The 25,580-nt window shown below is 38.7% G+C and overlaps 1 protein-coding gene across 3 annotated transcripts in view; it reads right to left on the reverse strand.

The window, feature by feature from the left end:
* The window catches only part of LOC150084420 (NPC intracellular cholesterol transporter 1-like), a 466,919-nt gene that overhangs the window by 184,656 nt on the left and 256,683 nt on the right, over nt 1-25,580 (reverse strand). For all 3 annotated transcript variants that reach the window (XM_090376058.1, XM_090376057.1, XM_090376056.1), the window contains one exon: nt 17,405-17,494. In XM_090376058.1, the coding sequence (XP_090232184.1) occupies nt 17,405-17,494 (90 nt within the window). The remainder of the gene's footprint in view (nt 1-17,404; nt 17,495-25,580) is intronic.

The raw sequence follows: 25,580 nt of genomic DNA on the forward strand, positions 1-25,580 counted from the left end.
GAAATAACGATATATATATATATATATATATATATATATATATTATTTTTTTTTTTATTAAAAGAATTACACATTTCAGATCTAGACCAGGTAAGTAACTTACCAGCTTTAAATAATAATGATAAGATTTTGCTTATGCACCAAGCACCTTTACAAAATTTAATTTTTTTACTTTTGAAGGTAAGTTTAAAATCAAAATATATACTTTTGAGTTTGTGTGCTGGACTTTTTGAATTCAGTGTTGTGATAAAACTGAAGGGGAACAGATTTGTGTGTGAGAGAGAGAAGGAAGTTTTACAGATACTGTCTAAACGTTACTTACAAGAACATTATCTGTTGTAGCTTCTGCAGAAAGTATGATGGTCGATGTCTCCAAATCATCTTCATAAGTAATTACGGGATTCAGAATTAACAAAGGGAAATTAAAGAAGAGAAAAACAGAGCACAGTGTATGACCTTAAGATATAGGTTTATATGGTTTTAACTAAATCATTTTCCCAGAAAAAAAGGCATAAGTTTTCTGTTAAATATGGAGTTCTGAATGGACAGAAGACACCCACAAATATAATAGTTGTGTAAGAAATCAACAATTTGAGAAATTGACTGTGCTGAGCATAGCATCATGACAGACTAAATCCAACTGAGCATTTGAACCTGATCAGAGCTGAAATTTTAAAGAATTTTTTGAAGAAGTTTTAGCAAGGACAGGTCTCTACTCTTTGAATTATATAGAATTCTGGATTTTTCTCTTATAAGTAAGATGGCGTATATATTCTGGTTGTCAGGAAAGTATCTCTGTTCTAAATATTTCTTAAAGATAACAGCAAGGAGGAATTTAGAGATGAAAGGGATAGTAAATTTTAATATAAAGACAGGAATAACGTCAGTACCACAGGTGGTACTCCATGGAAGGCTGCCTTGACTATTTCTGAATTAGCAAGTACTGAAGGGAGGGAGAGGAGAGAGTGAGAGACAGAGAAAGATTGTTGTCAAACTGACAGATACTTTCATATTCTGTTCAATGGTCACAAAATAAAACCAAACTTCAAAATTATCAGGTAGTAGGAATGGCATGCTTTTGACAGCAGAATCTTTTTGCTGTAGAGGAACTTTAAATTAAGAAAATTAAAAATTATCTTCTTCTTCTTAGGATTTATTCCATTATTACAACGGTTCTCCTTAATCTAACGTCGAAAAGTCATTCCTTTATTCTTTTTTTTTCCCATTTTCTTCTATCTTCCCAATCTCCATCCACCAGTCCTCTTCTATTCATGGCTGCTCTCACACCTTCTATCCATGTCCTTCTTGGCCTTCCTCTCCTTTTCCTTCTCCATGGTGCCTCTGGGCAATCTGTCGTCCTCCATTCTCTTCACATGGCCAAACCACTCCAATCTTTTTTCTTCCATTTTATTAACGATGGTTTTTTGGGCATTCATTATATTCCTTATCACGTCATTTCTAACTTTTTCAGTCCTAGACTTTTTTGCCGATCATCGTCAAAAATCCATCTCAACGGCCAGTAGTTTAGTTTATTTTTTGTCTTTCAGTTAAGGTTCAAGTCTCACATCCATATAAAAAAAAAAACACTTTGTAATACTGCATTATATATTTGATGTTTAGTTTCGTTAATAATATTTTTATTCCATAGCAGAGAATTAAGCATTCCTATGACCTTTCTACCTTCACCTAGTCTTCTCTCAATTTCCTGCGCAGATGATCCATCAGCCTAGATAACTGCACCCAGGTATTTAAATTGCTGTACAGTTTTCACACGTATTCCATCTAAATTCAGAATATCCTCACTTTGATTCATGCATTGTCTTATTAAAATTGGCTGTCAGTCCCCATGTTTTTTATTCTTCTAATAACTTTCTGCCCATGTAATTTACATCATCATCATCATCCTGTGCTACCACAACTTGGTTGTCTGCAAATAGTAGATTGTAAAGGTATTTATTTTGTCTAATCCCATTGAACTGCACTTCTGTGACCATGGTCTTAGAACAACTTCCAGGTACAGCCTAAACAAAGTAGGTGACAAACAGCATCCTTAAAGTAGTCCTCTGGAAGTCTTAAATTTTCTTGATGTGTTTGAACCAATTTTTATATAGCATGTAATGTTCTTGTAAATTCTTCTAATTATTTCAATTAATGGCTGGCTTATTGACATTTTTATCATAGCCTTCCACAGAAGATTTCTTAGCACATTATCATATGGTTTCTCTAAGTCTATGAATAGGTGCCTTCCTTGTGTATAACTTCAACAATTTCTCCACCACTTTCTTCACAGTTATTACAAAATCATTTAGATACCCGTTAGAGCGTGACAAATGTCTGGCCTCCACTTCCCTATAGAATTCCTCAGGTGTGAATGAAGAATCAAAATAACATTCACTTTGTCAGCTATCTGAGCAGAATCATCAACAGTCGAACCGTTATATCAAGTGGACCAATTTGTTCATCCCCTTCAAAGATTTTTTCCTTCTAGAGTTGACACAAGTAGTCTCTCTTGTTTTCCTCTGCATCCTTTGTCAAAGATTTCTCATAATCTGCCTTTGCCTAATCTCCTTTGTGACTTGATTACAGACTAGCTTATATCTACCATAGGCTTCTGCATTGCCTGAAAATTTATATGCATCCCATGCATTTTTCTTCTCTGCCACGAGTCCAATTAGTTCATCTGACATTGAAGTTTATAACTTGAACAGTATTTCTTAGTTGGTATGCAAAGCATAGTAGCTTCCAAGATTAATTCCTTGAATTCTTCCCATTCAGAGTTTGCTTTTGGTAACATCATCAGTTGGTCCCACTGTACAGAATTTAAAAACTGTCTGAGACAACTGTAGCCACCTTTATGAAAGCAAAAACCTTTCCCTTTACCACCGATGATAGTAATATCTTTAAGTATATCCCACATCAGTACACTGTGTTCACTGCCACCCAGTGGTTCCTTTATCTGCAGATACTTAATTCATGACTAATCACTGCTAATAATCAGATCAAGAGTATTACTCCCTCTGGTTGCCTGTCAAACATTCTGCTGTACAAAATAGTCATCATCAAATAAATCCACAAAAGTCTTGCTAGTGTGCGAGTGACCAATCCACAAGTTCCAGTCAACATCTGGAAAGTTAAAATCCCCCGTTATCAGACATTCTGATTTAATGACCCACTATTTCTCTGTACAGTTATTTGTTATACTCATCAGTCATTAGGCCTATAACACATTCCTACTCTAATTTTTGCTTTCCCAATGCTTATGTCATATCAAACTTACTCAACATTGCACTAGCCACTCGTGTCAACTGGATGCACTGCCTTAGATTTTATGTGTTGCCTAACCAACAGCACAACCCCTCCCTCCACCTTTTTATCATGTCTGTTCTTTCTGTACACATTGTACTCACCAAATTCTGCATGCATTCCTATCTGTGTGACACCATGTCTCTGATATCCCAACAATATCTGCCTTTGTTGTCTTGACCAGCACTTCAAATTTGTTGAATTTATTTATTATACTCCTAGTTTCTGATGACAATTTAGCAAATTGTCATAAGAAACAGTCCTGAGAGTGCCCTTGCAGTAAGGTCTGCAATTGTATACATCCATTATGTTCTTGGATTGAAGAAGAGCATGATGTGTATTTGCTCTTCATTTTTGGGACTTTGACACAGATGACTTTGGGTTTGCTAGCTGATGTAATGGAAAATGTGAAGCAGATCCAAGATTCCTTTTGACTCTGATGTAACATGCTTTGATACGTACACATTTAAAGACTATTAAATTTTCTTTGATAAGATACTGACATTCTGCTTTCCACCATGGCTTTGAAAATGGTGGAAACCAAGCCAATGTCTTCAGAATTGTAATTGCCACTGCTTGGATAATAGTATCTGTACACTGCATCATCAATTGGCTCCTGGTTGGCTTTGGTGGTATTAAATGTTGTGAGATGTCTGAAGGCATTACAATCAGTGTGATCAATCTTCCACCATAATATCCGAAATGGGTGGCATGGTCTCCCACTGCAAAAGGTAAAGGTCATGGGGAAGTGATCCATAAATAAAGGTTGAAGACAACCTTTATGATACCATAAAGGTTGTCTTCAACCTCTATTGTACAAATAGGGAGGAGAGAAGTGGAGCATACCGATATTGGAATGGCACTCTTGTTTTTTGGGTGGGTTTTTGTAAGGTCAATAAATATCATGCAATGGGAATGAATGATTCCCTTGGTGGAATAGTCATATCAGTTTGTGTCCCGATGATACCCTTCATAGAAACTTTCCAGGCATATGAGGGCTTGCCACTATTTATTGGCTGGATGCATTTCTAGTATGCTGATTTTAACTTTTTTTCAAACACCGACTGTTTTACCAATTTTTATATATATAAGTACCATGTTTCTATATTTTTAACAATATAGCCTAATATTAGTGTGTGACCATAACCCACAAAGCACCAAATAGTCACTATAATAAGCAAAGTCATTCTAAATCTAAAATTAACATAATAACAAATCAAAAGTATCATAATTTTGTTACTGCGAAAGGCTTACATTCAAAGGCACTTCAACATGAGGCTAGCACCTCTCAATATATGCCATCAGTAACAACATGAATCATCTGTATCTGCGAGTTATTTGCCTCTTTAGGCGAAGAAGTTCATGCACGACTGCAATATCCAATCCTTATCATGGCTAGGAAATAGTTATAAATTTTAACCCAAGTGAAAACTGCTGAAGTGTTATGGGACAGAAATTTGCTGCTAAAAAGCCATCAAGCAAGGCGACATTTCAAGAAAGTATTCCAGTCAACTGGGGAGGGAACCTCCCAACGCTGCTCGGCTTCCAGATTAGAATCATTGGGATCTAGCACCCATACCTTGGTTAGGAAGTTACATCACTGGAATCCTGTGTGTGCAGTCATGCTGTTGTTGTTTTTGGTTTTTAGGAGCATTAGCAACTAAGGCCATATTGCTCCGGGATATGCGGTGGTCATTCCCTGACCGTTTCGCATTCACCGTATTTGGTGGTGACGGGCTCGAACCCCGGTCTAATCAAGAAGCGTGTGCTACGCACTGCTGCTCCTTCCCACCTGGCTACGGAGGCGCCCGTGTAGTCATGCACCATGATCTGTGTAAATTCGGAAAGGTTTGTTTGTTTGTTTTAGGATTTTATGGCGCATTAGCATCTAAGGCTATAATGCGCCAAGTCAAAAGGATGTAGAATATAAAACTATAATATTAAAATTATTTGTATATTATTGTAAAATAATATACGATATAAAACATTCATATAGCATAAAACGATAAAAATATTTTAGATAGAATTATTTAGATTAATAAGTTGTAAAAACTTAAAAATAGCTGACACGTTGTCATTGTCCGATAAAACCTGTCTGAGTGTATAAGGTTCAGACAGATGGCTAAAACATAAACGGCGGTCATTATAAAAGGACGGACATTCAATTAAAATATGACGGACTGTTAAAATGGTGTCACAATTTCTGCACATAGGACGATCGTCTGCCCTCAGCAAATAGCAGTGTGTCAAGTGACAATGTCCTATGCGGAGTCGAGATAGAACAACTTCCTCTTTTCGGTTCCTGCGCAGACTAGACTGCCAATGTTCAATTACAGGCTTAATCTCATATAACTTGTTTGTAATCTGTCCATGCCATGAGTGTTGCCATTGGGATACCAGTTTCTTTCGAATTACCGGCCTGTAGTCTGTATAGAGGACTAACAGGCAAGAGTTAAATAGGTTTGCTGATTTGGCTGCAGTGTCTGCCAAATCATTTCCTGAGATCCCAATGTGGCCTGGGATCCAGCAGAAACGAACATCAAATTTGAATTGTGCAAGAAAATGCAGCTTCTGCTGTATCCAGGTCAGGACAGGATGAGGGTTGAACCTCATCGATGATAAAGCCTGCAATGAACTCAGAGAATCGGTATATATAATATATTTTTTGTGGTGGGTGGTTCGTATGCGATCTAAGGCTAGCTCAACCGCATGCAGCTCTGCAGTGAACACACTGCATTCGTTGGAGATCTGCTCAGATACCGTGGTATCTGGGAAAACAGCTGCAGATCCGACAGACATTTCTGACCTCGAGCCATCTGTGTAGATGGGCAAGAAGTCAGCATGTTCAGAGCGATCAGCTAAAAAGAGCTGCAGGTAGACGGTGGGTGAAGTATTGTCCTTTCTCCAATTGTTAAGGGAGAAGTTGCAGTTTGGGACACGAGCATGCCAGGGTGGAAAAGGTTGCCCTGGTGATAGGGCAACATTGTCTAATGTGATGTTCAAATCGTTGAGTAGCCTTTGGATACGAATACCGAATGGTTGATTAGCAGTCTGGTGAATGTTGTACAGATTTTCCCAACGTGGCTCAAAAACGGATGTCCACGTCGGATGGTCTGGCAGGGATTTCAGTTTCAAAGCATACTGTAGAGACAACTGTTTCCTGCAAAGCGATAACAAGGGCTCATTCGCTTCGACATAGAGGCTATGGACAGGAGAAGTTCGAAATGCTCCTGTGGCAATATGGATCGCCTGATGGTGGATGGGATCCAGCCATCGGAGTACGCTGAGTCTAGAGGATGCGTATACCTGGCACCCGTAATCTAACTTAGATCGTACGAGTGCACGATAGAGGCGCAAAAGGGTACATCGGTCAGCGCCCCAGGAATGTGGGGAGATTGCACGTAGGATGTTCAAACCTCTCGTGCACTTCGCACGTAGTTGACGGATGTGTTCCAGAAAGGTCAGCTTTTTATCGAATATAAGCCCCAAAAATCTAGTCTCAGGTACTACTGGGATTGCATTTTGTCCAAGCCTCAGTTCAGGTTCAGGGTGAAGATTGCGCTTTCTGCAAAAATGCATGCAAACAGTCTTTTGTGCAGAGAACCTGAACCCGTTATTCGTTGCCCATGAGTTCAAATGGTCAATGTCACGTTGCAGTTGCCTCTCAATTACCCTCATGTTGCAGGAATGACAGAATATGCTAAAATCGTCAACATAGAGGGCACAGTTTACAGTTGGAGGAAGTTGTTCTGTGACGGAATTCACTTTAATGGCAAAAAGCGTAACACTTAAAACGGATCCTTGAGGTACTCCCTCCTCTTGGATAAAAGAGCGAGAGAGAGTAGATCCTACACGAACTTGGAAAGATCGGTGACAAAAAGTTTTTAATAAAATTGGGGAGATTACCTCTAAGGCCGATGCTGTAGAGGTCTTTTAAAATTCCAAATCTCCAAGTTGTGTCATACGCTTTTTCCATATCGAAGAACACTGACACCAGGTGTTCTCGTTTTAAAAAGGCATCTCGAATGGAAGTTTCGAGCCTGATTAAGTGGTCCAAAGTTGACCTATTCCTACGGAAGCCGCACTGAAATCTGGAGAGAAACCCATTAGCCTCCAAATACCAGATAAGGCGGGCATTAACCATTCTCTCCAGAATTTTGCACAGACAGCTAGTCAGAGCAATAGGACGGTAGTTCGTTGGGATTTTAGGATCCTTTCCTGGCTTAGGAAAGGCAAGCACGATTGCCTTATGCCAGGAATCCGGAAACTGCTCTTCTTTAAATATTCTGTTATATAGAAAAAGCAGTTGGTCCATGGATTTTGCAGACAGATGTTTGATCATATCATAATGGATAAGATCTGGTCCGGCAGCACTTGCCTTGGTAAGAGTTAGAGCTGTTTCTAACTCTTCCGTGGTAAAGGGCCCGTTATAGGGATGAGACCTTCTTGATTTAAAGTTAATTGGCTGCTTTTCACATTTATCTTTCCAGACCAGAAATTCTGGGGAGTAAGCAGATGTTGACGAGATGGCAGAAAAAGTCTCCCCAAGTGCATTGGCTATTGCAGTTGGATCTGCAATAACACATCCATTATATTCCAGGACCGATGAAGGGTTTGATGTATATTTACCCTTCATTTTCCGGATTTTGTCCCATATAGCTTTACTGCTGGTTGACTGGGTAATGGTGGATGTAAAGCGGACCCAAGATTCCTTTTGGCTCTGACGACGAATATATCGCGCTTTCGCGCGTGCACGTTTGAAGGCTAAGAGATTGGCTGTGGTAGGATATCGTCGGAATATCCCCCAAGCTCTTTTTTGTGCCTTTTTTGCTGCTGTGCATTCAGTATTCCACCAAGGTTTTGGAAATGGCGGAAACCGGGTAGATGTTTTCGGAATTGTAGCTGCAGCTGCATGGACAATGCTTTCTGTGATGTACGCCACTGCATCATTGATAGGCTCCCGACTGACTGTACTGATGTTAAAGTCTACCAGGCGTTGAAAGGTGTTCCAGTCAGCCTGATCAATCTTCCATCGTGGTAACCTAAAAGGTGAACATGGCGTCACTTTAAGTAGGCTGGTTATCACGGGGAAGTGATCACTCCCATAAAGATTCTCCTCTACCTCCCAAGTGATTGAAGAAAGGAGAGAGGGGGAACATATAGAGAGGTAGCAATAGCAGAGAACGTACGGGTAGGCATGTGAAAAAAGGTGTTAGTTCCCACATTTAGAAGGGATAGGTCATTGTCATTGAGCACATGCTCTATGACACGTCCCCTTCCATTAACATTTGCACTACCCCACAGGGTGTTATGTCCATTGAAGTCGCCCAGGAGTAAAACAGGCATAGGCAGCTGCACAATGAGATCATCAAGGTCTCTCTGGGAGATATCAGCCCCAGGTGGCAAATATACTGAGCAGACTGTTATTAAGAACCCTACCGTAAGGCGAACCGCTACCGCTTCTATGTTGGTGGTGAGCGCAATAGTTCGATATCGGGTATGGTTGCCCAGAATTATAGCAACACCCCCATGAGCAGGTCCATCGTCAGTTCTGTCCTTTCGAATGATAGTAGTGTTACGAAGCGAAGGGTTTTCATTTGCCTTCAGGTATGTCTCTTGTAAGCAAAAGCAGACTGGCTCATGCTTTTGCAGAAGGGCCTTGATGTCATCATTGTTTCGCCAGAATCCACGACAGTTCCACTGTAGGAATTTAGCCATTATTTTGGCTTGGTGGGTCCATCAGGCGGCTTCCGAGGTGCTGAGGGCTTACCTTTTTCAGTCTTGGATTTATCCTTCCTGGGGAAGTACGGACGCTGTCCAGTGTCCATTTCCTCCTCAGCAAAGAGCTCCAAAACTGAGTCTTCTTGTACCTCCTTCTTCTCTACATCCATGTTTTCTTGGGTTGTAGGTGGTATTTCACCTTTCTTATTCTTTTCTTTTGTGATTGCTTTTGTTATTTGTGGAGCATTAGGAGGTACTGATATAGGAGTGGCGGCTGATTGGTCCTTCTGTGCAGGTTTTTGGGAGCTTAAGAGATAGCGTGCGATGGGAGTAAATGATTCTTTTGGAGGGATGGACACGTCCGTCTGAGTTCCAATGGAACACCCCCCTGCTACCTTCTGGGCGTAGGTAGGTTTTTTGATGTTGAGAGGTTTCACTGCTTTCCTTGCCTCCTGGTACGATATGTTTCGCTCTGCCTTCAGCCGTTGAATTTCTTTTTCTTCTTTCCAACTCTGACATGCTCGTGAATAGGCCGGGTATTCGCCTTCACAATTAATACAGGTGGGTTTTGCGGCTGAACATGCTGTTGTTTCGTGGTCCTTTGCACCACATCGAGCGCATGCAAGGACTCCACGGCAGGCCATTTGAGAATGTCCATATTTCTGGTATTTAAAACACCGTAAAGGGTTTGGAACATATGGACGCACTGGACAGTTGATGTAGCCAGCTTTAATCTCATCAGGAGGTTTGGGAGAGTTAAAAGTCAGGATAACACTCCTGGTTTTAACAAGTTTCCCATCCCTACGTGCACTAATTCTCTTGACGGCTATAACTCCCTGAGGTTTCAGTTCCAAGCAGATTTCCTCCTCAGTTACGTCGAGAAGGTCCCATTCCGAAATGACACCTCTCGATGAGTTTAGTGTTCTATGTGGTGTTACTGTTATGGGTATTCCTCCGATCGATGTTGCACGGAGTAGCTGCTCAGACTGCCTGTCAGTTTTGGTTTCAATTAAGAGGTCTCCAGAACGGAGCCTCTTAACCGATTTGGGTGACCCTGCTAACCCATCTAACCCTTTCTGTATGAAGAAGGGCGACATTTTGCCAATCGGTTTTTCTGTGGTAGAATGAATAATTAAAAATCTTGGAACAGGCCCAGATGATATTTCTGTTCGCTGCCTCTTTGTAGCAATAATGCTATCTGTCTCTCCGTCTGTATTTTCAGATAGGGACCGGGTTGGGGCCCCTGAAGAAGTAAGTTTATCAGGATTCATATAGGTTTTTAGTTGTTTAGTGCCCGGGCTCCCCACCCACCACGGAGCCCAAAGGGACGCCCACTACCCGGCATGCAATAAATGCGCTCGGGAGTGGAACGCCAGGGCTACCCAGACACTATACCCGCACCGCCACCAGCCTGAATCCTGTCCCTCGGACCATGAGGGTAGGGGCGTGGCATTGACACGGTTGACCCTCGCAGGCGAGCCTACTAGCCGATTGATCCTAGCCGGGCCTTCCAGGACCACCCGTCTTGTCGAAGCAGGGGCCAAAGTGGTGTATTGAAGCTGGGCCCCTCAACCACCAGGATCCCCTTTCCGAATTTCCACGGGTCGCAGCGCACGGCAAACACGCCGGATTCCATTGATGTAAGCCTGGAACCTGGGCTGTGGGCGTTGGATCCCAGTGATGCTAGTCTGGAAGTCCAGCAGCGTCACTGGGAGGTCCCCTCACCACGTACAGGTGCCCACGTCGAGGGGATTCGGAAAGGGGGTATCCTGATGGGTGAGGGGTCCAGTTCTAGTACACCACTTTGGCTCCTGCACTGACAAGATGGGAGGTCCCGGAGTGCCCGAAACACGAATTAATGAGCAGGTGGTTCTTGTTGCTATAGTCAAATGTGTTCCGATAGGTCTCCTTCCCTTTGGTCCTAGGATGAGGTCACGGCCTATTGGAGATGTGGATGTGATGCTTGTGAACTTGCCATCTCATTCACATATGTAGTACCTACTACAGGGGTCAGCAACCTGCGGCTCTAACACATGAAGCAAAGTTTGAAATGGAGTTAGGGGACTTAAAAATCAAAAAACTCAATAAAATGCCTTAAAAGTGAAATTGAGGATTTGGAGAGGCAAAAGGCTGCCCTTGCAATTCTACATTAATGGATGCCAACAGATGAGTTGAAAAAGCAAGACCAAATTGTGTTCGATGCGTGGTGTAGCTTACCGGACACTTATATAAATTTGAAAATATTTGTTTGGACGTTTCTCAGTTTTTGGTTCGACGAATTTTGCAGGCAAATATTTTCGAACATGAACTATATTAAAAATAAATCAAGAAATCATCTGAACAATGCAAGTCTCCTAGCATGCTTAAAGATGAAAATTACGGCATACTTCTCTGATGTTGAGAGACTCACTCAAGAAGTTCAGCAGCAAAAATCACATTAATTAGAAATATTATTAATAAATAATATTTTTAAAAAAAATATATTTTTTAATAAAACACCTTCCCACAAGCTTGAGCTGAAGTGCATCTCTTCGGATTCTCTCTCTTTTTTTAATTAGATCAAAAATGGCTCTTCACTCAAAAAGCTTGCCGACCCCTGACCTACTAGTTTGTGAGTTCCTACATAGAGTGCTCTTTGGTGGGCAAATAGGGCATCAGAAATTTTCATGCTCATAAGTAATTTAAAACATTTTATTTCTTCTGGCCCCAACAAAGGCCCTACATAAACAGATGATAGTGACAACATCTCTGTAAAAAGAACCAGAACTCTGCTTTTCTCATTCTCCACTCTATGGATAGCAGGCAATAAGGAAAATGTCATCCTCCTTCATCCAGAAAGGACTAGAAGAGTTGGCAAGGATCTCCAAAATCTGTGAAAAGGCTGCATTCTGGAGACCTTTTAGTAGAAATTTCAAATCCAAAACATGCCCAGAAAATTCTATAAACTACATCAATAGAATACCTGTCACCGTAACTCCCCATAAAACTTTGAACTGATCATGCAGCGTTATATTAGAGTGGGATCTTCTTCATGTCTCAGAAGAAGAGATCTGCTCTAAATTGAAAGAATGAGGAGTGACAGCTATCAAATTAAATGTTGATGCATAAGAATGGGACTTCGTTTCTATGCAAATTCTTATCCTTCCATTCAACACTCCATGGCCTCCAATTTCCATCAAGGCAGGCTACTTAAATTGCCCAGTGTGGATGTACATCCAAACCCACTGATGTTTCAAGTGTCAAAAGTAAAGCCGCTCGCAAACAGCCTGTATGGCTCCCCTGCCTGTGCTTCATGTGCCAAAGACCACGAGAGTTATGTCGTGTTATTTGGTTTTTAGGAGCATTAAGCAACTAAGGCCATATTGCTCCGGGGATATGCAGTGGTCATTCCCTGACCTTTCGGCATCCTCCGTATTTGGTGGCTCACGGGCTCGAACCCCGGTCTAATCAAGAAGCATGTGCTACGCACTGCTGCGCCTGCCCACCTGGCTACGGAGGTGCCGACCACGAGAGTAAGAAATGTTCAGCTTCCTAGCCAATCTATACAAATTGCCAAGGAGAGCATACTCTTGAGCATGCCAGTGGGAGAAGGAAGAAAAAGAAATTCAAAAATTGAAAACTGAGCTGAATATAGCCTATCAAGAGGACAACTTCACCTAAAGATATATATATATATATATATATATATATATATATATATATACAGGGTGATTCACTACCAGTGCGACAAACTTGCAGGAAGTGTAGGGGGCACAAAGACGAATCGGAATCACATAGCATTGCAGGGTCCAAAATGCCTTCGTCGTGCGGTAGAGGACATTGAATGGGAGGTCGTGTGAACAGCGATCCCTCTGGAAGTCAGCATTTGCGAACCGGTTCCCAAGGCAGTAGGATGGACGAGTATTCAAACGTTGAACTGGCCGACATGCACCTTGCGTATGGAGCTGCGGACTGTAACGGGCGCGCCGCTCTGCACCAGGAACGTTTCCCGCACAGGGTTGCTCCTCATCATACGATTTTAGCACGTGTGCACAGAAGGTTACGTGAGACGGGTTGTTTTACGAGAGGTACCATGAATTGAGAGCGAACGACGAGGATGCCAGACAATGAGGAGAATGTCCTGCGTCTTGCAGAAGGCAATCCGAGTACGAGTACTCGAGCGATAGGCCAACGATTGGGTATTTCCCAATCCACTGTATGGAGGATAATGTCAACAAACCAAACGAGTTCAAACCATCTGCAATGCGTCCAATCATTGGTGCCTGTGGATTATCCACTCCGGAGGACTTTTGCTACTTGGTTTCTTCAACAGAAACGGTTTGCAAATGCTGACTTCCAGTGGGATCGCTGTTCACACGACCTCCCATTCAATGTCCTCTACCGCACGACGAAGGCATTTCAGACCCTGCAATGCTATGCGATTCCGATTCGTCTTTGTGCAAGACATCCTGCAAGTGTGTCACACTGGTAGCGAATCACCCTGTATATATAAATAAAAACTTGGTAAAACAGTCAGTGTTTGAAAAAAAGTTAAAATCAGCATAACAGAAATGCATCCAGCCAATAAATATTGGCAAGCCCTCATATCCCCAGAAAGTTTCTGTGAAAGGTATCATCATGACACAAACTGATATCACTATTCCACCAAGGGAATCAATCACTCCCATTGCAAAAAAATTGGTAAAACAGTCAGTGTTTGAAAAAAGTTAAAATCAGCATACTAGAAATTGCATTAAATGATTATATGATTATGTAATGTTACCCTAATCTCACGTGCAGTATAGCAAGACATAACAGGGTCATGCTGGAAAACAATTTTCTGTTCCTTGAAAGAGGTCTGTGACAACAGACAGAAGTCTCCTTTAAAAAGTTGTGTAGCAGTCCCATTAACAATACCATTCACAAAATGCATTCTGCCCACTCCTTTGCTTGTTATGCATTCCAACCACCTGGCCTAACGTTGTTATTTGGTTTTTAGGAGCATTAGTAACCGAGGCCATATTGCTCCAGGATATTCGGTGGTCATTCCCTGACCTTTCCGCATCTTCCGTATTTGGTGGTGACGGGCTCGAACCCCTGTCTAATCAAGAAGCGTGTGCTACGCACTGCTGCTCCTTCCCACCTGGCTACGGAGGTGCCGACCTGGCTTAAGGGAAAATTTACTAATTAAATAGAGTTATGGTGATAAGCTTCATTAGAACTATGTCAAATGTAGCATTAGCAATCCGATCTATGGAAGTTAAATTTGGATTCATCAGAGAATGGTACAGATTGTTACATAACATGGTAATTGAACAACTGTTCAATTACCATGTTCTTTAGCCCAGGTTGGTCATTGTTATCTCACAGAATTTGTTAATAAAGGCTTCTTATGAGGTTGATATGCTTTCAGACCACTCATCACAAGTCTTCATTGAACTATTCCATCGCTTACATTTACCCTAGTTATATTCCTTACATATGCATTTTAGATCTGTGGAACTTGCACAATGATCTTGGAAGCACAGAAGCTTCAAAACTCTGTTTGAAGTGCTGCAATACTGTTCTGTTTGTCAGGAAATCTAGTTCCAGATTTTCTTTTAACATCTCTAGTTCTTACATTTCTCTTTAAGCAAACTTGACACAGTAGACTGGTTACAGCCAACTTTAGCAGCTATATGTTGACTATAAAAGCCTTCCCTATCAAGGGCAATAATTACGCTTTTCTGCCTTGGAGTTAACTGAGTGTATGTCATACCACTGCTAAATAGAAAGTGAAGACAGCAGAAGGTGGATGCTTTTATAAACAAGGTGATGCAATACCATTATAATATTACAGAATAATGATGCAATATCACACTAGTTTTAAAGGATTTAATAATGTCTTGAGATAACAATTTACCTACAGAGGAAGTTACTTTAAGAGGGTTATTCAATTTATGTTGCCACCAACATATGTTCAGATTTTTGAATGCTGGTATAACATTTAAAAGGAACAAGCAAATGTTTTATTCAAACCAGAAGAAAGGAACATGTATAGCCTTTCCCAACATGTGAGAATAACCTACCTAGAGTTAGCTCTAGGTAGGTTAAAACTGTATAAATTTCTGATTCAGAAGTTCTTTACCTTTAGGAGCTTGTTACCCCTGTTTTTTTTTTTTTTTAACTTCACTTGGATCGGGAAACGAATTTACACAAGTCAGTGCCACCTAGCAACTGCTTATTGCAATTTTCAGAAATTTGGTAATATAGTACTCTTATGTTTATTCTCAGTACATCTAATGTCCTTTAAATATGCATGCCACTGTTCACTGGTCTAGTTATCCATTTACTCGAAGACAGCCAAAATGCGCAACCAGGTTATAAAACCTTTTTCACCTCACTGAAATGATTAACTGAAGATCTTTCAATCTGTCTTCTTTTATTCACTTCTTTCAAGATAGCAGTAAATGTCACCCATATATTCATATACTTTCAAAGGAAGGCATGCAGCTCCCTTTACAGTGCACAAATTAATCAGACAATAAGTACAGCCTATTACCACCTAATGCTCAATCTCTTCCTTTAATACCCTTGCTAGTGTTTTTTAGGCCCACCTAGGCATTAATAACAACAATTTTTTAGGCATTAATAACAGCAATTTTTTAGGCATTAATAACAGTAAATTCCACACAGTTTTCTAAAGAAATCCCTCAAGTTTTTAGGTTGGCCAGAAGATTTCCAGTACTGAGAGCAAGCTGATTTTGATTTTACAATTATTATTTTTTTATTATTATTTTTTATTATTATTATTTATCTTTTTTTTTTTTTAATCGGGAAAGGTCACCAGAATGGGATGTAGTTTGAAACCATTTTTGTTACTGCCATCTCTGCAGCAATCAAAAACTGCACATTTTTCAAAACCACAACTATGTAATTTTATTCATTATGTCCAGTTTCATTAACATTGCTGACTGTTTTAATTCTTCCACATCTATATATTTAATCTATTTCACTATTGAGAAACATCTCTGAACAAGCCACTTGCACAATCAGTATAGCTCAGAGGAAGAATACATTTTATGATAAATGATATAAATAAGTATTCAGCTAGTATGGCACTATAATCTTTGAAACATTTATTTTCATTATTTATTTCCTTTATTTCTATGCACCGCACATTATTCTTAGACTTATTTGTTCACCAATTTCTGATTACACTGCACTTCAACACCACTTGAATCCTGAAAAATCACATCTATGTACAGTACATAAAGCAAAAATATGTTACCTTTTTCAGATTTTATAATACACAGGAAACCTTGGGTGTATACAGAAACACTACATTTTATGTCATTTACATCCCAATGAAGGACATTCTTAAAAAAATTCTGAATTCAATAACAAAAAAGGGATGGTCTCCATTGTAAATCCAGAGAGTTGGCAAATATGCAATTACCACCAGAGAATTTGAAATCACTTGTTCAATGATTTCCAAGTTACTTACTTTGCAATAAAGACACTGTTAAATTATCATTTATTAATACACATATTGTTGAAAGAATTTGGATACCAGTAATTTTCATGAAAATAGATGGTTACTCAGAAAATTATCCTAGCAGCAATCGCTTTCCCCATTTTTTTCCAAACACCATCATATGAAACCTGACAGGTGCCCAAATTTGTTTTCTGTTTCTGGAAAAATTTTTGATTTTTTTTTTTTTTTTAAATTTGGTGCACCAATATTTCTTCTTTTCTTAAAGGATTGCAACATACTTATTGTATGTAATTTTATTTAATTTTTAATAAAATATTAGTACTACTAAAAAAGAAAAACAAAGTTATAACCATAACATATAAACATGAAACTAAGAACCATATGAAAAATTAAAAATGCAAGTTTGTGTATATATTAATGTTTTTTTTTTTTTTTTCAGCAATCAGAGGAATAAACATAAATAATAATTGTTACAATAAACAGATTTTATACAACAATTAAACAGGAACTACTTTCCATAGCAGATCCCGCTGCCACATCAGCTGATGCACCAAATTAAAACTACACATGTGAGAAATATGTTGTTTATGAGATGCTGAATGCAAAAATCATCTTTGGGCTATGCAGCAAACAATCAGTCCAAAAATGATTCCCCAAGATGTGCATCACAAATCTACAAAAGCTAATATCTGATAATCAAAGGTTATTGAAACTCCATATACTTCCCACTTCAATCCACATGAGATACTACTGCTGGATATAGTAGTAGCACCTTATATGGATTAACTCGATATTTTTTATGGCAGTTCCTACTTTGCAAAGAGCTAGTTGGGCTTAGTTTCTATGGTGTTAAACAGATGTCCAAAACTTCTGAAAATATAGTATTTGAGACAACTGACAAAATATAAATTTTCAGGCTCCTACCTCAGGCATAGAAAGTTCTTGATCAAAGCCAATATCCAATTTATCAAGAACAGCAAATGAAGATCCTAACCATCCAATGAAGAAAATCACCTAAAATAACAAGGAAAACATCTGCTGTATCATTTTATACTGTTCTTGCTCAGATATTCACATAACTTAAATATGCTCATGTACTTGTCTCTAAATAATTAAAATGTAAGTTCTGTCATAGCTCAATAAGATGCTGAAAAGTAACCTTCCTTTCTCCCACAGCAATTCAAAAATCCTGAAATAAATATACATATTGTGAGCTAAACATATTAGATAATGAAAATAGTCTTCAAAATGAATTTGTTTGAATATTTTTGAGATTTACTATTGCATTGTATATGGAAGCCTCACTTAACAGATTGCTGAAAAATGAAACTTTAACAAAAACAAAGTAACTGAAATGGCATCTTCTAAGCATACACAAAAGAATATAAAATTGAAGATGGTAGCAGATAACTAATTAGGAACATATTCTGTTGTCAGATAAGGGCCAAAAATTCTAAATGAATAAGAATACTTAAAATTAGCTAACACAGTTATATATATTAGGTCAAGGTATCGATAGATTTTGGTTTGTGAGTGGTGGTGAAAATTTTGGGTGAGAAGCATTACCGGTAATTAAAGCCTAACTAACTGGCTAGCCATAGTTGTACTAGCAGTTGTTGGATAGCCTACAGTACCATGTTAACTATTAACATGGAATCAAGTTAACAAAAATATAAATGTAAAGTTTGGAAAGATTAGAGATTTAAAGGAGGAGAGAGGAAATAAAGGAAATTATTAAAGATTAAGTCAAGAAAGGTTAGGAATATAGCTAGGAAGAAATTAGGAAGGTTACTTTCTTTCACATGGCCACTTCTGTTACTTCCTCGGGGACTTTGAGCAGATAGCAATACTAAAAGAATGTCTCATGCATACCCGTTTCTGTAGTTTCAATAACAGTTTTGCTTTGTAAGTACTCATGTTAAGTTATGAATGTCCTTTATTAATAAGTCAAATAAAAGCAAATAAATTTTATAAATTAAAGCAAATAAATAAAATAAAAGTATGGCTATCTATCTGCTTAAAGCCCCCAAGGAAGTAACAGAGAGACAGCCATGTGAAAGAAAGTCATCTTCCTGATGTCGGATTGAACTGAGGCTAGAAGGCAATCGCTTTCTTTGGCTTGATACTTCGAAACTTATTGTTAGGTTGATTTTCCAATGATAGCTGCCATTGGCACATGTATTTTTCCTGGATTATTGGTCAATATTCTTGATGAGGTACTTTACACTTGTTCTCGGGTGGTAGGTGAGCTGATTTGGCAGCATTGCCTGCTAGTTCATTTCCAGGAATTGCCATATGTCCTGCGACCCAGCAGAAGTATATGTTTTTCCCAAGTTCTGATAAGGTATGTAAAGAGGTGACTATTCCTTTCACGACTGGGTGGGTGATGTTCATGATGTTTTTTAGTGCTTGAAGTGCACTTAAAAGATCTGTGAAAATTATGCTATTGTTAATATCAGAGGACTCAATGTAATTCAGTGCAACCTGAATTGCTATTAGTTCGGTGGAAAATATACTGAATTCACGTGACAACTGATAGGCTAGTGTGACGTTTGGAAAAACTGTGGCGATTCCAACGTGGGCATCATTCTTTGATCCATCAGTATGTACTATGGCAAGGTTGGAAAACTGGTCCACTGCTGCATGGTATAATTGTAAGAAGTTTTCTCTATGCAATGTAGATTTATTCCATTCATGTAGATGTAAGTCACATGAAGGTGGAGTGATATTCCAAGGAGCAAGAGAGGATGGGAAGCTATGTGCCACATTGTCTAAGGTTAAATTTAGCTCTTCTAAGAGGTGTTTTATTCTCATACCCAAAGGATGGGTAGTATTAGGGTGGTTTTGGTATAACCTGCTGTGCTGTGATGTGATGTGAAAAGTATCTGCCAGTTTGGGTGTTCTGGCATAAATCTAATTTTATAGACATAACGTAGTAGATCGAGAGAGGGGGGGGTTCATGTGCTTCAGCATATAAGCTATGTATTGGAGACATGTGATATGCTCCTAAGGCAATGCGTATTCCACTTATGATGGATACGGTCAAGCCAGCGAAGGACACTAGGTTTTGCTGAACTATACGCTGGTGCTCCGTAGCCAAGTTTCGATCTTATTAAACCTCTATATAGCCATAATAAAGTAAGGCGATCAGCTCCCCACTTAGCTGCAGAGAGAACCCGGATGATATTTAGTTTTTGTTGACATGATGTTCTTAGTTTTTTGATATGCTCAAGGAAAGTGAGTTCATAGTCTAAAGTGATACCTAAGAACTGTATGCTGGGATGAACTGCTATTGGTTGGCAATTCAGTTGTAGTTCCAGATTGGGGTGGAGTTTGCGTTTGCAGCAAAAATGGACGCAAAATGTTTTTTTGTGGACAAAGTTGAAATCCATTAGTCTGAACAGATCTATGAACAGATCTTAGTTATTGCCCCTTGCAACTGTCTCTCAACAGTATTCATGTTTTTTGCATGATACCAAATACTAAAGTTGTCTACAAACAGTGCTTTATCAATAGTGTTTGGAAGTTATTGAGCAATGATGTTTATTGCAATTATAAAGAGTGAAGCACTGAGTACAGAGCCTTGAGGAACTCCTTCTTGTGAAAATACTTGGGACAGTGAGGTTTGGATGTACTATGTATGTATGCGGATGTACTTGTTTTGGGTGGCACCTAGACGTTTAGTCGAACTCCACCTTGCAAAATCTGTGTTGAGAGAGAGAGAAACTGTCTACACTCTACAGCGATCAACACCCTGTCAATCACTGCCCATTTCTAGGCTTGAGTAGTTGTGCCTGCTTCTATTATCTAGTGCTGCTGCACTAATTTGTCGTCCAGTGAGGTTTGAAATCAAACCTGGAATGTTTCCAGGTTTGATTTCAAACCTGGAAACATTCCATTTTGATTCTAAGAACTTGCGTAAGGCTTGTAAAGTAAATGGAATATGGACATTTGTGTAAAGAGAAGTAACGTCAAATGTCCATATTCCATTTACTTTACAAGCCTTACGCAAGTTCTTAGAAACAGACGATACCTTAACAAAACGTACCCCCCTTTCTATAGACCATATCCTTGAACTCACCACCCTCCTATTAGAAGCAAGATTTTTTAGATTCAACGAAAAAATCTTCCAACAAATATATGGCTTACCAATGGGACTGGGGATTTCGGCCCCATTGTCCGAAATCTACCTAGCCGCCATTGAAAGCCAAATCCTACACCCCTTTCCCCCTGAACTAAAATTATACATGCGCTATGCCGACGACATTCTTGTAGTAGGCAACAGACCCATTATTAATAACCTCTTCGTAAAACTTAACTCTGTACATGATAGACTTAAATTCACCCTTGAAATTGGACAGAACAATCAGATAAATTTCCTTAATCTCACTATCTATATAACAGGCACAAAATTAAATACGAAAATTTTCAGGAAAAATACAAACACCGGTAAATACTTACATTTCGCTTCTCATCACCCTCTAAACACTAAAAAGGCAGTTTTATATAACCAAATTCACAATGCACTAAAGTACAGTTCCTCACCCACCGACCTTCACAATGAAATACAGTATATTACCGACAAATTTATATCCAGAGGTTACCCCCCACCAACTCATTTTAAATACAATCCTTCACGCTAAAAATAAAATTAAATCTAACATCCCAACCAAAGACAAAAATAAAACTAACATCCGCATAGTCCTCCCTTACCACAATGAACTAGCAGGACAGTTCCGACGCCTATTTAACAACACTGATATCTCCCTTGTTTTTTCCACCTACAACAAATTAGGATCCTTCTTCAGCACCTATAAAGACACATACAAATATTCTACAAACGACCTTAATAATATTATATACCTCATTAATTGTCGACCAAACTGCAACACATGTTATATCGGAAGTACCACTACCAAATTTGGCTCATCAAAAACATCCAACACCCGTGCATACTACCATTTCCATAGTCTCACGTCTAACCAATCTGTCACAGAACTTACAACTCATGCCCAGACTCACAACCACAACCCGCTCATCGATTCTGCCATTTCCATCATTAAACTAAAATCCAGCTACAGAATACTTCAATATGAATCTCTAGTTATTGAATGGTACAAGCACCACTCTAACCTCCAAATTCTGAATTCTAAACTCCCCTTCAATCTTTCCCCAATTTGGAACCTCTCGAGATTAAAGTTCCCACATGTCAAAAAAGGCATCACGAGAGTATAATTTTTTATTCTTAAAATACCATACGCGTTCTCTCCCCACACATTGCCAACTGAAGACGTTCTTTAACTAACGAAAGTCTTCGTAAAGACTATTGGCTTCACCGGATTCACTTACATAGTTTTTAATTATTCTTCTTCTTTTTTTATTTCGATGACAACCAAGGATTGGATGTGTACACTTCTGTTTCCTTGGGCCCATTTAACTCAGTCAACCTTTACTTACTTCCCTCCCTTTTAATTTTTCAATTTAACAATTCAACGTAAACATTAACCACGCTACCTAAGTAAACCATCGCAGATTAATTTCAAGGTGAGTACCGTTTTTTAAGCTTTCGCTATTCTTTTCTAGTCTATTAACACGGTACTTGAAGATTTCTAAAAATTTCGTATGGAAATATGTAATTTAATAGGTAGATTATGTATTTTAATAGTTACATGTATCACAAAAATAGTAAAAAATCCATTATTTGAACAATATAACAATTGGTTGTTTGTTGTTGTTTGTTATTTGGTTTTTAGGAGCATTAGCAACTAAGGCCATATTGCTCCGGGATATGCGGTGGTCATTCCCTGAATGACCTTTCCGCATCCTCCGTATTTGGTGGTGACAGGCTCGAACCCCGGTCTAATCAAGAAGCGTGTGCTACGCACTGCTGCTCCTTCCCACCTGGCTACGGAGGCGCCAACAATTGGTTAATTTTAAACTAAACTAATTATAACATTATGTATGGCATAGTACACTGCAAAAATTCAAAATGAATGTTTATGCAATCTTCAGAATCAGTCACGTTGGGATAATTAATTACTAAGAAACTGTAATATTTACAACACAGTATGTAAATTATTAATAAGAAATATTATGCGCTATACCTCTTAGATAATCAACAATATCACCCTGTTCATCGTATGCACTAACAAGCCTTTTAATTCGTAAATCACAATCGCGATACTTCTCTTTTTTGTCGCCCGGATCACTTCCACTTAAATATTGTTCAATGCGCATTTTGTTAATACTTTGTTCTTTTTTAATGCAATCGATAAATTTCCAAATGTTGGGATGATAAGCAGCAACTTGTTCCTCAAATCCTCTATGCCACCCTTCAATAGAATTATTCATTCTTGGTAATCCTTCAAGAACAAGCTGGTGTACGTTCCACATTTCATGGGAATACTTTGTTGGTCGACGAAGATGTCGTCTGGTTGGGTGTCCAATCCATGTATCCTCAAAATAATCAACAACTTCTTGCGATTCTAGAGGAAAAAAACACCATTTTCACACAAATGTTCAAAAACGACTGTCACAATTGGAGTGGGCACATATGCAATTGCTGCCAAAATTTGCATATTTAAAGAAAATTAGCATCAGTTTCATAACGTTGTTTCAATCCATTATTCTGAATGGAACGGAAAATACATTGTGAAAAGTGGAAAAACATCCCCGTTGCGAAGTGTCAGGAAAAACTCTTCTGCAAGCATTCATCATCGCCGTCTCAAAATCTATAGTTATTGATTGCGGGTACATAGCCAGTTCCAATACTTTCAGCTGCTGTAGTAGAGATACATAAGTTGTATCTAACTTGTTAGGCAATAATGCATAAACTAATGGAAGCGATATTTTGTCCTTGAATCCATGTATCATATACAGCTGATAAAAAAGTAAGCGAACAGTTCTGAAAGTCCCATCGGCATAACAGTGTTCACTTCGTGCTAACAACTGCAAATTAACGTACGATCGTCCTCGGGTCCAGAATCAAATTATAGAAACAATTTTCCATTGCACAATGTTTTATATTCTTCTGTAAAAACTATGTCTCTATGATACGTTGGAAGAAATGGGCCATCAAAATTTCGATTTCTTATATTTCGGACTGTTCGTTTCATTGTATCCACACTTGGAAGCTTAGGAGCTGCTGCTTGGCTACAGATTCTCGAAACATTTGAAATATTACTATGATGCGTATTATTTGTTGTTTCTGCATAAGTTAGAATGGTATCAAGAAGTTGCGCTGCCTCAACTCCTGCTGCATCTCCACAATGATTGTGCTCCTTCCATGTTTTAACGATAGTGTTATCTACCGTAGTAACTCGAGTGGCACATTTGGTTTTTTGGTAATTTTGAAAATTAAACGAATTTTTGTTTCATTTTGCCTGTTTTTATGAAACAAATGCCCACTAAAGCACAATTTCAGTTTTCCCTTTTCTGATTTCAAAAATTCCACCAACATGATGCATTCACAAACTCAAAAGGATGAAAAATAAACTCAAAATAAGAAAATGTTGTGATTGTAAGATATTATAAATATATAAGTACCTCCGGCAGCTCCGTAGCCAGGTGGGCAAGCGCAGCAGTGCGTAGCGCACGCTACTTGATTAGACCGGGGTTCGAGCCCGTGACCACCAAATATGGAGGATGCGGAAAGGTCAGGGAATGACCACCACATATCCCCAGAGCAATATGGCCTTAGTTGCTAATGCTCCTAAAAACCAAATAACAAAAAAAAACAATAAGTACCTCATTAATCGGAACGCCCTACCCCCACTCCCCTAAAACATGCTACTTATGTTAAAAATAAATTTATATAAATCATATGTATTGCCTGGCAATATTTGTAGGCTATAAATTGTTTATGCGATAAACTGACGTGGCAGTAAACTGCTAGTGATTAATTGCTGGCAGTGAATTGCGGGCGATAAACTTTTCTAGACTTAGTCTAGGAAAGTTTAAGTTTATAAACAATTTATAGCCTACAAATGATCGCTAACATATTTTATCGCCAGGCAATACATATAATTTATATAAATTTATTGGTCATTTTAAATTGAAAATATGTCTTTTCTATAGGTGTTATTTAAGAATTAAGTGCAGTTAAAAATGGAAGTCATATGCTAGGTATACATTTCCTAGAAATACATACCACTGCCGGTGCTTAAATTTAATTGCCTGTTATTTTTCAAAATTGGAATTAGGTAGGTACCTACTTAATTCCTTTAAAGTTAAGTGGAAGTGATCCGGGCGACAAAAAAAAAAAGAAGTATTGCGATTGTGATTTACGAATTAAAAGGCTTGTTAGTGCATATGATGAACGGGGTGATATTGTTGATTATCTAAGAGGTATAGCGCATAATATTTCTTATTAATAATTTACATACTGTGTTGTAAATATTACAATTTCTTAGTAATTAATTATCCCAATGTGACTGATTCTGAAGATTGCATAAACATTCATTTTGAATTTTTTGCAGTGTATTATGACATACATAATGTTATAATTAGTTTAGTTTAAAATTAACCAATTGCTATATTGTTCAAATAATGGATTTTTTACTATTTTTGTGATACATGTAACTATTAAAGTACATAATCTACCTATTAAATTACATATTTCCATACATGTGTTTTTTTTTATTTCCGTACTATTCGCTCACAGTTCATAGAATTCCAAAATTTTATGATTTGATCAAACACATCTCATTGCTTTTAGACGGTAAAATGCGATAAACTGATGCGGCGGTAAATTGTTTATATGATAAACTGACGCGGCAGTAAAATTTCCTAGACTTGACCCCAAAGTCCATGGCAATGTAATTCACGGCATATTCCATACTTCCGCTTGGCCTTACTGATACCAAAGCAGACTAATACATGATGTTCCGATCTGAGGAATGCATTCCGAATGGAATTCTCTGGTCTTACTAGTATATCTAGTGTAGATCTTGCAAAACTCAGGAGAAATGTATTTACAAGTAAGCGTACTAGATAATCGGGGCACCTCCATAGCCAGGTGGGCAGGAGCAGTAGTGCATAGAACATGCTTCTTGATTAGACCGGGGTTCGAGCCCGTGACCACCAAATACGGAGGTTGAGG

This window comes from Mastigoproctus giganteus, chromosome 6 (genome assembly GCF_048544385.1).
Source record: "Mastigoproctus giganteus isolate SK-2022 chromosome 6, ASM4854438v1, whole genome shotgun sequence".
Taxonomy (NCBI): Eukaryota; Metazoa; Arthropoda; class Arachnida; order Uropygi; family Thelyphonidae; genus Mastigoproctus; species Mastigoproctus giganteus.